General features: G+C 33.4%; 2 protein-coding genes across 2 annotated transcripts in view; both read left to right on the top strand.

The window, feature by feature from the left end:
* LOC134228503 (uncharacterized) overlaps positions 1 to 3,950 on the top strand; it is a 56,600-nt gene extending 52,650 nt beyond the window's left edge. The window contains exons 13-14 of the mRNA XM_062710154.1: positions 1,752 to 2,234; positions 3,661 to 3,950. Coding sequence (XP_062566138.1) covers positions 1,752 to 2,234; positions 3,661 to 3,950 — 773 coding nt within the window. The remainder of the gene's footprint in view (positions 1 to 1,751; positions 2,235 to 3,660) is intronic.
* Positions 3,951 to 4,719: 769 nt separating this feature from the next.
* LOC134228499 (uncharacterized) lies at positions 4,720 to 11,164 on the top strand. The gene is made up of 3 exons (XM_062710150.1): positions 4,720 to 4,949; positions 7,450 to 7,571; positions 9,149 to 11,164. The coding sequence occupies exons 1-3, from the start codon at positions 4,724 to 4,726 to the stop codon at positions 10,409 to 10,411; spliced, it is 1,611 nt and encodes a 536-aa protein (XP_062566134.1). The 5' UTR covers positions 4,720 to 4,723; the 3' UTR covers positions 10,412 to 11,164.
* The last annotated feature ends 1,020 nt before the right edge of the window (positions 11,165 to 12,184 follow it).

Here is a 12,184-nt window from a genome sequence, read left to right as displayed (position 1 = left end):
TAATTTTTTCACTGACAGGACAGTGGGATTCTAGCAGCACTTTTTAGGAAAAATAGATGTTTTTCAACTATATTATTTAATCAAAGACATTATCAAACTCCGGGGTATTGTTGTTTTGTTAGCTTTTTTTTTATTAAGGAAAATTTCGCTATTAATAGAAGTCACGTGATGTTGTGGCGGTGATGCACGTCTTTGTATTAGACACTCTTTTATCTGTATGCAAAAGTTAATAACTGTTTACGTTAATCAGCGGTTTTGGTAGTTTATCAAACTTAATTTTCTTTAAAAAGTCTATATTTCCCGATAAATGACTTATATGCTTCCTTAACATATCCGCGGTGCAGCCTCTGCAAAAAAAAAAAAAACAACCGGAAACTGATAGTCGACCAACCGACCGACAGATAGTAAAAAAGTAATACATATATGCCCTCCCTTCTTCGAAGGAGCGCGTCTGTGAGCCATTGCTTACTAGTAATACCCCGCTCTGATGTGAGCATACACATCATGTTAATATACACAAGTTCAGTGATTGGCAGATGCATGGATAAATAGGAAGTCGATATTATATCTAAAAATAATAAATAATTTCAAGCATCTGTAATAATTTGTTGCTGAGAAACCTCGGCAAAAATATTGCCATTGGTACAAAAGGACACATGGATAAACAGGAAGTTGGCATCAGAAGTTGAAACAAATATGTATCCCACCATATGACACACCTTAACAAAAAGTACTGAATTCTAAAGCATCTGTGGTGTGTGCAAACGGACAGGAAGTTGACATTGGATATACGCAAAAATTAATCCTACCATATGACTTGCCTCAAAGAAGATTGTGTTGAAATTTCAAGCATCTGCTGAGTAGGCGCTGAAAAGAGTGCGATGAAAATTTGTGACTTGTGAGACGAACAGACACTCAGATAAACAAGAAGTTAAAATTAGATATAAACAAAAATAAATCTTACTATATGGCATGCCTAAGAGATGATTGTGTAAAAATTTTAAGCTTCTGTGATAAGTAGAGAAAACTGCGACGAAAAATTGTTACGGGCAGACAAACAGACGGACGGAAAGATAGACGGACACATGATGATAAAACAGTATACCCTTTTGCCTTTGGAGCGTGGTATTATTAAAGTATAATAATAAGAATTTAAAAAACATATTAGTAATAATGATGTTATCAATTAGACATTAGTCGCCCGGGAGGTGCAGTGGTACATGTGAGAGCGTCTGGGAGTCAATCCTGACGTCGCGGGTTCGAATCCCAATATAGGTCGTGGAGACCAGTCATTAGGATGAGACCGTATTAACCGAAGACCCGTGTGGTAGTAGGTGCTGGCAGGAAAAAGACTCCTCACTGCTAAATGTCCCTGATAGCCAAGTATAGGACGAAATCTGTAGCTCTCAATTAGCAAGCGGTGGCGTCTTCATATGAGTGAAACGTCCACCTAACGGGACAACAGATGGCTCGATTAAAAAAAAATAAATGTGTGGTGTTTTGTTTCTTTTTCGAAGTAGTAATCAATATTACCGATATCAAAAAAAGTCCGTTTGGATAATTATGTTTTTCTCGTCCCATTCTACATAATATATTTGATAGAAATCATAGATGTTGTTATAAAAACTATATATATTTGAATCATGTCCTCCATATTGTAAGGAAAATAACTGAAAAAAAAAACCTATAAAAGACAAATACATGTATATCTTATAATTATATGTTGTAAACCTTTCTTTGCATTGTTTTAGGTGAATATCTTACAAATCCACCGGGTGCAAGGTGTCTACTGTATTCTTTATTGCTAGCTGAGAAATATCAGCTGAATCTCAATGAACAATCCAACAGCAGCACAAGGGTCAAAATTAAAGACAGATATTTCTCTAATATTACCAATGACGGCTCCTTTGATCTTCCTGGAGGAATCAAAGAAGAAAAAGGTTTGATAACCTTTATATCAGACGACATCCGACATGACGTCATGTACGCCTTTGTTACGGAATGTCTGAGGGAGGACAGTGATCTGGAGTTTTTCCTCACCACGGCGTCACGTGACGTGATATCAGAATACTGCAGATCCTGGGATTATAAAAGAAGTGAGGGAGAAAGATGTCTGTATGTACCAGAACGACCGGAGAAGATGCACGACCTCTTGATAGACAAACTACAGCTGGACATCATCACACACTGTACGGTATCTGATGAGAGGATTCATGGTAGGATCAGTATACTTTGTGAGTATTATTTTCACGAAATTTGATTTTTTTTTGGCTGATATGTTCTTATCTATGGCTGATATGTTCATTGCGTGTTTAGAAACCTGTCGTTGTTCCTTAATATGAGTGGAGACGATCTAAAGCATGACTTCTATTTACCTATAAATAAACCTGTCCACCCCAAAGTGTTCCTATCTTTCCTTACATGTATAACATAATAGTTAATCTTCCATGTATGATATGTAAGTGTGTAACATTTGACATATAATATATTTTCACTATCACTATTTAAGGTGACGTTCCTTGAAGTAAAAATCACTATATATACTTAACTGCTTACCGTAGTTACAACGCACTTTTCTTGTGTATTTTATTATACTACAAAAAACCAATCTCTAAACGTAAGATGTTTTGTGTGAATAAATCGAAACGTGGGTCGAAATCCCATGTCTTTGAAAATATTTAGGTCCTTACAACTTTTTTTAAATAAGTGGTGGAAAATCCCGACCTCAAGTGTTTATGATTTTACAGGCTCCTGGCGCCTCTTACAAAACATATCATAGTTAACTATAGTTTATTATTATGCTTCTTGTAACTTTGCCTTAAATGATCAATATACACAACTCTATTCGCACCTACGGAGAATTCATTATGCTGAAATAGTACAAGGCTTCGTTTTCAACAAAAAATTGATATCACCAACACTAGGAATGAACTCATAACCTCACGAATGGGAAACATACTTGCTACGTATTTATCAACAGATGTCGTTATCTATGTAATTGTATTTTGAAAAACGTATATAAAAACTTAGTTTTAACTATATTTTACTCTCAAATGAAAAATAATAAAATATATTTTTTTCTATAAAAGGCTCATGGGTCACACTGCTCACCTCAGTAACTCTGGCCCTGCTGTTCTTTACCTGCACCCCTTGTAATACCTAATGTGGCCATATCCTACCTCAATGGGTCATGATTTCATAAACCGAAAATTTACATTACCCCACGATGATTTCAAATAGTTATACTTTTTCCTACCCAGTGGTTTTTGAGAAGAAAAATAAAAAAAATATTTTTAAAGATTTTCCAATATTATTGGATGAAAAACTTAGATTCCCTAATGTGTCACCACCCTACAAATTAGTTTCTATAAATACCAAGGGATAAAGGGTGGGGAGAAACTTAAAACTCGAGCCTGTCCATTATAAGGTCAGCAGTTTATTTTACCTATACCGATTTTTGTCAGGTAAGAACATATATAATTTAAGAAGGGATTTAGGTTAACTTTTTGTGTAAACAAATAATCAATTATGAACACTTATATTACTTCATGAACAATGATTAACAATTATTAATGAATACCTTATGAGCTATGGGACAGGTATATTAACATTTTTGAAATATAAATCAGACGAAACCTTTGATAGAGTTTTGTTTAATAGTGGGAGTCCCCAGAGAGGTACTACAATGGGACCAGGAGGCCAGAGAGCGGTATGTGGAGTACGCTAAGAGAGGAACACAGACAGTCCACCACGCCCGGGGGATGATTGTAGGATGTGCTGGGGCAGGGAAAACCACACTTCTTAAACGTTTGCTCGGTTGTAATGAAAAAGACATTAAGGAAGTGAAATCTACTGAAGGATTACAGGTGCATGAAGAAGTATTTGAATTACGCAATGAAACAAAATCTTTAAAAGGTAAGATGCGAAGGGTAATGATGATAAAAAATTAATCTTTATACATGTATCAGCGAAAAATATATGAAAAATTAAGCCCCCTTTCATTCTTTCCATTAAAACGATTGCTTGATTCTTATCTAACATCCCTCGCGAGAATATTTATATTTCACTCATATAGAGACGCCTCAAGTTGCCGGTAAAGGTCTACAAATTCTGAGCTATACTATGCACTTACTACAGCTATTGAGCACTGAGGGTTCTTTTTCGTGCCAGAATTTACTGCAACACGAGAGCTCGGTTTATACAGTCTCATCCGACGGACCGGTCTCAACGTCCCGCAGTGGATTCAATACCTCAAGGACCAACTCTTTACTCTGCTACTCTAGAGCGGACGCTTTAACAACTGCACTATGGTGTAGACTTCCAGTAATATTTTAAAGAAAACAATGGCATTGAATAAAGGAAACAATTCAAAAGTTTCAATACGTACAACTAAACATTTTTTCTCCAAGATGAAGTGTAATAAACATATATATGTTGAAAAGTAAAAGTAAATTTACGCTTCTAAAAAATGATAAATATGTAAAAGGGCTCTTTTGAGTCTAATACTGTTTTCCAAACAAGTACAGTGTAATAATTATGCTTTTAAGCCTAGTTACTTTTTTGTTTTTTAACAATTCCTAATTGATTTGCAGTTGTTGATACTGAAAGTTACTTTTAATGCTGTTCATAATCTAAATCTAAGCTATTAACGAGTTAAATAACAGATGTCACCTTACAACAATCTATAAAACACCAGAAATTGTTTTCAGTAGGGAAACGACATATGGATAACATAAATAAAGAAGGTTATGCATTCGATATTGAACAAAAGACTCTGACTTTGTTTGACTTTGGGGGCCAGTCTGCATACTACGCCTGTCATCAGATTTATCTGACCAGGAGAGCTTTCTATGTTGTGGTGGTGGACGCCTCTAAACGTCTTGACCAGAAGGTGGATAAGAAAGTGTGTGATCAAGATGGAAGCGTCTTCTCTGGATGGACCTATGGGGGTATAAATCGATATATTAAAGAAATAAAGAACGTTATTTTGTGAACATGGCGTTCTGAATAGCAATTGCTCTGCTTGCATATTTTATGATGCGCTAGCGCATCACGGAAAATATGCCAGCAGAGATTTGTTTTATATTTGCATTTTTAGCGGTTGTAAAGAATTTCACAGGAAATCCCGATTTACATAAGGGCGTGGCTGTTGGTCCTCAGTAAAGAAAAACACACGGCTATAAATTAGTAAAAGTAATCAGTGCATCTTTTCTCAAACAATTTATAATGTATTTGCCTCTCAAACACAGTTATCTATATACAAATCATATACAAGCAGCGTCGTCATCACATTCTCCACTTTTTTGTTTTGATGCAGTTGTGACGTCATCAATCAACCCTCTGTCAAAAATCAGTGATTTAAAGCTTAGATGAAAAAAGACAGTGCTTTAAAAATGATTATAAATCTAGAAAACTTTTCTATGGTTATAATTAAAAGTTTTTTAAGTTCTTCTTTTTATATTTAAGAGCTGAAATAGATATACTATTAAAGAACTATTGCTTTTTTTAAAATTTGAAATACCTAAATTTGGCATTTGCATACAATTAAATATATAGACCAAAATTAATTTTTCGTAGATATAAATAAGCTGATTTATAGTGGTTGAAAGCAGAGGGAATATATATATATATATATATATATATATATATATATATATATATATATATATATATATATATATATATATATATATATATATATATATATACTGACACGCAAAAGAAACGCAACAAGAAGTTATCTACAAATGTTTGATTTTTTTATCTTATGATTTTCAAAAGAGAATAATTTAAGGCTAAACTCACTTTTCAGAACTTCAGAGATTTGAAAAAAAAGTGAAATGTTTATCTGTTTACTTTATTAAGTAAAATATGACAGTTAAAACACCCCCCTCCCAGCCATTCAAGTAAAACGTGCAAGACTGTCCTAAACAACAGTTGCAGCTTAATTTCTACGATACAATAGGCTCATTAATATCGAGATCTGAGCGAAGGAATAATTCTTTGGCATTTTTAAATGCCCGTTTTTCAGATGATTAGGTCGAATTTTCTCTAACTAAGAGCAGTGTAGCCACCCTTGGACTTCCGGTACAAGGACTGTCCTAAATGCATATGATACGTAAGACTCTGTTGAGGCGTAATGAAGTGCAATTTCGCATCAGCAATACTCCATCACCTTTACATTGAAATTTTACAGCTAGAGCAATGGAAATGCGTACATAAGCCATTTTCAAGTAGCCTTAGCATCGTTACGGGAAACGAAATGAGAGTTTATTTTTTGAAATATTGCTTCATTACGTATGATGAACAGTAAAAAAACCTTTAAACTCCATAAAATTTCCAAAAGTTTTCTTAAACATGCACTTTTCGATTTCTGTTTAGCAGACTCAAACTTGACTTCCGGTTATGGTATGGAAATCGTTCAACCGTTACATGTAAATTACCGACATTTACCAAATTGAAGATATTCATAATTTTAAGATACAAAATTCTTTACTTTACATAATTATTTCCCCCTAAAGTAGGGTGTTGCGTTTCTTTTGCGTGTCAGTATATATATATATTGGTAACAATCCTCTGTTAAAACTAATGTCCAAATAACTGTCTCTCACTTCTATTCTAAATGACCGTGTAGTGTAGGGAAGAGCCGCCAGAATTCCATCGGCATCGAAAGCAAGTTTTTTGACTTGCCTAGATAGCCGAGCAGTCTAGCGCGCTGTTCCTGCACTGCTAGGAGACAGATTCCGAAGGTCGAGAGTTCAACCCTGGGCTGGGGCGGAAGTGGGTATCCATGTAAAAGTGAATTTCTTTGTGCTCTCTATATTAATATTTCTTCACTTAGGGCATTTATATTAGTATAAGAGTTGTTGTAAAAGGTGCTTAAAAATAATAATTAATTTCATTACAACATGTATTGGTAACAATCCTCTGTTAAAACTAATGTCCAATTAACTGTATCTCACTTCTATTCTCAATGACCGTGTAGTGTAGGGCAGAGCAGCGAGAATTCCATCGGCATCGAAAGCAAGTTTTTTGACTTGCCTAGATAGCCGAGCGGTCTAGCACGCTGTTCCTGCACTGCTAGGAGACAGATTCCGAAGGTCGAGAGTTCAACCCCGGGCTGGGGCGAAAGTCGGTATCCATGTAAAAGTGAATTTCTTTGTGCTTTCTATATATATATATATATATATATATATATATATATATATATATATATATATATATATTTGACATGCATAAAAATATCAAAAGAAATTGGATATTTTTGTTTTATTGGAAATACAATTTTTCAATTTTTGTAGAATGACTGACCTGTGCTCTACCTGAGACTGCTTTTGCGTTTTTTTGCAAGAAAACATCTCGTTATTTTAATATATGATAAAGTTGTAACAATAAAAATGTCAGAAATATTTTGAGGGAAAATAATTACCTTAAGCTTCATATTTTTAGATTACTTTGTTTTCTGGATTAAGTCTTTACATACCTACTGCAGTTATGACAATGAACAAGATCCACAGCCCACAGTTCTGATAGTAGCAACCCATTGGGACAAAAGAATCGGACAGTTCCATGTGAGGATATTTTATTCAATAACACTATCACTTTTATAAATCCCCTCTTAAGGAGAAGGGATATACTGTTTTACCTTTGTGTGCATACATATAGCTGTGTGTCTGTCCGTAACATATTGATGAGCAAATACTCATCGCACGTAATTGATATATATCGAAATTTGATAAGTGGTAAGATACATTTCAATCACTTCCGACGAAACCTCCTCTATCATTGCGTCTCTTCGTACCGAATTTTCGTCACAGTTTTTACAGCAACTACTCATCGAACATTATTGAAATTTTAATCAACTCGTTGTTTAAGCATGGCATATGACAGGGTTTATTTTTGAAATCTGATGTCAATTTCCTGTTTACTCGTGCGTCATTCATTACCAAATTTGCGAGGCAGTTTTCCATGCAACTACTTAGTGCAGATGCTTGAAATTTTAACAAACCCTCTTTTAGAAATACATATGTTGGGACTCATTTTTTGCTTGTACTTGTGACACCTTCTCGTTTATCTATTTTTCTGTCTGATCAAGATTCCTGTTGCATTGTTTTCAGCAACTACTCCTCAAGAATGCTTTAAATTTTAGCAGACTCTGTTTTAAGACATGTCAGAGCGGGAATATTACTTGTGGGTATTCATGGACAGCTTTCTTTCTATACAATCTGCTTGAAAAGTGATCGTGTATATAGTAATCAGGGTGTTCATATATCTGTACGTCCGTCCATCTCTTAATCTTTGATGTACCCATCTCTTCTCTGCAGCTATTTTGTTATACCACTGAAATGGACCGATTCTTTAACAGAATATGTTCATGAAGTGCCATTCTCAACCCTCCTATTACACCTTTTGATCGGGAACATATTTTGGGTTTATCATAAGAAAACTGTAACACTGTCATTTTATATAAAATATGGATGGTTCCAATATATTACCCACAACACCTCCAATGCAACTGGATAATTTTCTTTTGAAAATTTCAGAGATTCTGTATAATTTATTTTGATTTTGCATCTACTATATTGCTTTTCTGATCTGATATATATTTCGGGTTTACCAGAGCAAAATATAGATATTGCCATTATAATCACATTGGAGGAGAAAGTATCTTTTATCAAGGTCATTGCTCATGGTACTTCTATTTTTAGTGAAATTGTTCAGGTAATCACATATGTATATGTTTCAAAATAATCTTCTGGGATTTTTGAAAATGCAATAGATAATAAACTTTTCACTTTTACCCAAATTAGTTCGATGTTAGAAAAAGTAAATTTTGATTATTTGTTATATGATTATAACGGTAATTTGAAGGCCATTTAATTATACACTTGTATTAACTGACTCAGTTTCCATCCACAATGATCAATAGTCAATATATAGATCAATGTCGAACATTACATCCAGTAAGCTTATAAACTGAATACGTCCATTAGCTTTTACAGAAAGACATTGAATATCAAAACAGCATACATGTAGATAGAAGTTTTCTCTTATTAATCCCATATAAAATTATGACAGAAATGGAAAACATTCGATAACTATAGTGATATGAAAAATTGAAAGGAAGATTTTTTTTTATTTGATTTAGGATAAAATTAAATTGATGGAAAACCTTCGCTGTCAGATTCCAATGTCATCTTACTTATCGCAGTACATCAGAAAAGAAAACATTTTCTGTGCAGATTTTGATTTACCTAACCACGATCTAGAATCTTGCATTTTCGACATAGCTTCCCATCAACGATGGAACGAGAACATTCCAAAAGAATGGTCTTTTTTTGGATTAGAAATCAATCAGGAAAAAATGTTAAAACGAATCATGAATATCTCGGAAATAACAACAGTTTCAGAGATTACTGATAGAGGAAAGAGAGCTTCCAATAAAGTTGAAAATGAAAAACTAGATATGCTGAGATATTACCATGATGCTGGAAAAGCATTATATTTCAATGAACACGGGTTGAACGATAAAGTAATAATTGATGTGCAATGGTTTATTGACGCCTTCAAACATATCATCACAGACGAGCTACATTTCAAAGGAATTCCCGTTAACCAAAGGGACTGGAATGAATATTACAAAACGGGAAATCTGAAAGTCCGACTTCTTAAAGAGATATGGAAACACAAAGACGAAGAGTTGTCCAAAAAGCTGAAGGAAGAAGGCGATGGCAACGACGTCCAATCATATGTGAAAGATGCCCGTTTTCTACAGTGTCATAAGGAATCACTTCTTAATTTTATGCAAAGACTTGGTTTGCTTGTTGTTGGTACAGAATCTCACTATGTCCCTTGTATGAATCGTAAAGAAATAGAAAAAGAACTTCTAGATCTCATAAAACAATCAGAGAGGAAATCATCTGTTCTCGTTTATCAGTTTGATTTTCTGCCATTTTTCTTGTTTTTTCGCCTTGTTGTTGCTTGTATGCAAGAGGGTGGTTGGAAAATCCTACAGAATCGAGGGACATCTTGCCTGTACAAAAATGCTGCTTTGTTTTCATATATGGAATACAACATTGTTTTATCCGTTACAGAAGAATCTGTACAACTTCAGGTATTTTGTCTCATACAGGGACATTCTTTGGAAACAGAAAAAACATACATGATTCAAGGAAGAATAGAAGAGCTGTTAAATGATTTAGCACAAACATTTCACAGAAAAATACAGTTTGCAAGAGGCTTTAGATGTCGAATGGACGACGAAGAAATAATTGCTATGAATATAAAGGAGCATTTCTTACCTGAAAAAGATATCCCAAATAGAGACCTCACATTAATGTGTCCTTTGCATTCAATTGATGATCGGCATATCATTGATGCCGCTGAACTTACTAGATATTGGAAATTGTAGAGAGAAAAAAATGTGTTTGTGAAATACTATGCGCCCGGCTGCACAAAGTTCGAAAAAAGCTCTTATTAGCACAAAGGTCAGTGTCGAGGTCACAAGATCAATGACCTAGGTGTCATTTAAAATAACTTGGTGAGTGAAGAACGTAATCATACCAAATATGAAGTCTATCTTTATTAGTTAAAGACGTTATGGTGAAAGTTAAAGTTTGCAGAGAGAACAAATATTTTTAGCATATAAGTCACAGTCAAGGTCACAAAGTCCTTGACTTTGATGTCATTTGAAAGAGCTTCATTAGTTGGATATACATTCCAAATATTAAGTCTCTAACATTCATGGTTCAAAATTATGTTGAAGGTTAATGTTTGCAGACAAACAGACAGCTATATAGCTAGACAGACAGAAAGATAGATAGACAAACCGCCAGGACAAAAACAACATTCTCCACGGATCTATCTATCCGGGCGCATAAAAAGGCATCCACGAACTGTCAATAATTGAGAGAATTGCAAAAGTAACAATATTTCAAAACGCTCGAAAATTATACATTTTTTATACAGGTTTCAGAATTTCAATTTTTTTTCTTCATTTTGTCACTCAATGGAAACTGGAAACATGCTTAGAGTATTCATCTTTATATATATTGGCGTCTGGGATTCATTGTACATTGCTTTTGGTATATCTTTAGCAAACAAATTCTTCATTACTTTTCACTAAGAATATGTACAGTAGCTGTGGTTTGTAATTTTTAACTCTTCGTCATACTTCAATTATGTTTATCTATATCTGTTTGAATAATTTGTTGTTCTTATTTATAATCAAACAGCATTTTCATAATGACAAAATCACATATATATGCATTTTATGATTACGAAACTGAAAACAATAAATATGTGCTATTAATATTAGTTTTTATTACTTTAAGTCATTGATGGATATCAAAATAATCGTCTCATTATGTACAATATTAATCTGTCAATTAGATTATAGATACATTGATTTGATCAAAAATCGGTTTTCAAAACCCTAACAAGGGTTCTGAAAGAACATCAAAGCCATTGATGTTTACCAGTAATTAACTCGGGGTACACCGTCATGACACCTATTATCTTTTTCACTGACCGCTACAATTTGTTTTTGTTGTGGCAGGACGACAGTGTGTAGATTACAGCTGTTTGAAATAACAATTTCTCTTCGTATGAGAACTGATTTTTTAATCAAAAGGAAGTAAAATAATAAAATGCAGTTTTAATATGCTTCAAAAATACTTTGACACATATTTTATCTTAAATAGTTTTACATAACATTAGCCAAACAAATCCCATTTTCGGGTATTTGATTATTCAATTTGTTTGTATCGTCAATTTGAAATTAAAAAAACTGTTTTTATAATAAATAAATAAATGCAGTCACTGTTAATAAGTTTATTTTTTTTATTATTTACTTACTATTCAAAATCACTCATTGTATTGATTTTAAAAACCTAATTATTCCAGAATGCACCAGTACCTCCTGCTGTCTCTCTCTTTTTTTCTTTTCTTTTGCTTTTTTTTAAAAACAGTACACAGTCAAACCAGTATTTCATGAATAAAACAGATTACAGCGAAATAAATACATAGCAAATAAATGAAATAATATAAATGAATAATATAATAATTATTGATAAAATATCAATCTATTTATTTACTTTTGAAATTGAAAATACAAAAAATTAATCAATCATTTATATCTGCAATAAATTGTTTTCTTTAGTTTTATTTTACATCAATAGTTGCA

The sequence above is a fragment of the Saccostrea cucullata genome, unplaced genomic scaffold, assembly GCF_032062105.1.
Source record: "Saccostrea cucullata isolate Sc308-1 unplaced genomic scaffold, CSIRO_AGI_Scuc_v1 ctg76, whole genome shotgun sequence".
Lineage (NCBI taxonomy): Eukaryota > Metazoa > Mollusca > Bivalvia > Ostreida > Ostreidae > Saccostrea > Saccostrea cuccullata.
The sequence above is the reverse complement of the archived record's forward strand: the minus strand, read 5'-3'. Positions and strand labels throughout refer to the sequence as shown.

What these genes read in the sequence shown, in the direction of transcription:
- LOC134228499 (XM_062710150.1), top strand. Translation starts at nt 4,724, where the DNA reads ATGGATAACATAAATAAAGAAGGTTATGCATTCGATATTGAACAAAAG. An exon ending in CTCTGGATGGACCTATGGGG is followed by an intron (nt 4,950 to 7,449) that starts GTATAAATCGAT and finishes TCATATTTTTAG; the next exon opens with ATTACTTTGTTTTCTGGATT. An exon ending in AAAGAATCGGACAGTTCCAT is followed by an intron (nt 7,572 to 9,148) that starts GTGAGGATATTT and finishes TATTTGATTTAG; the next exon opens with GATAAAATTAAATTGATGGA.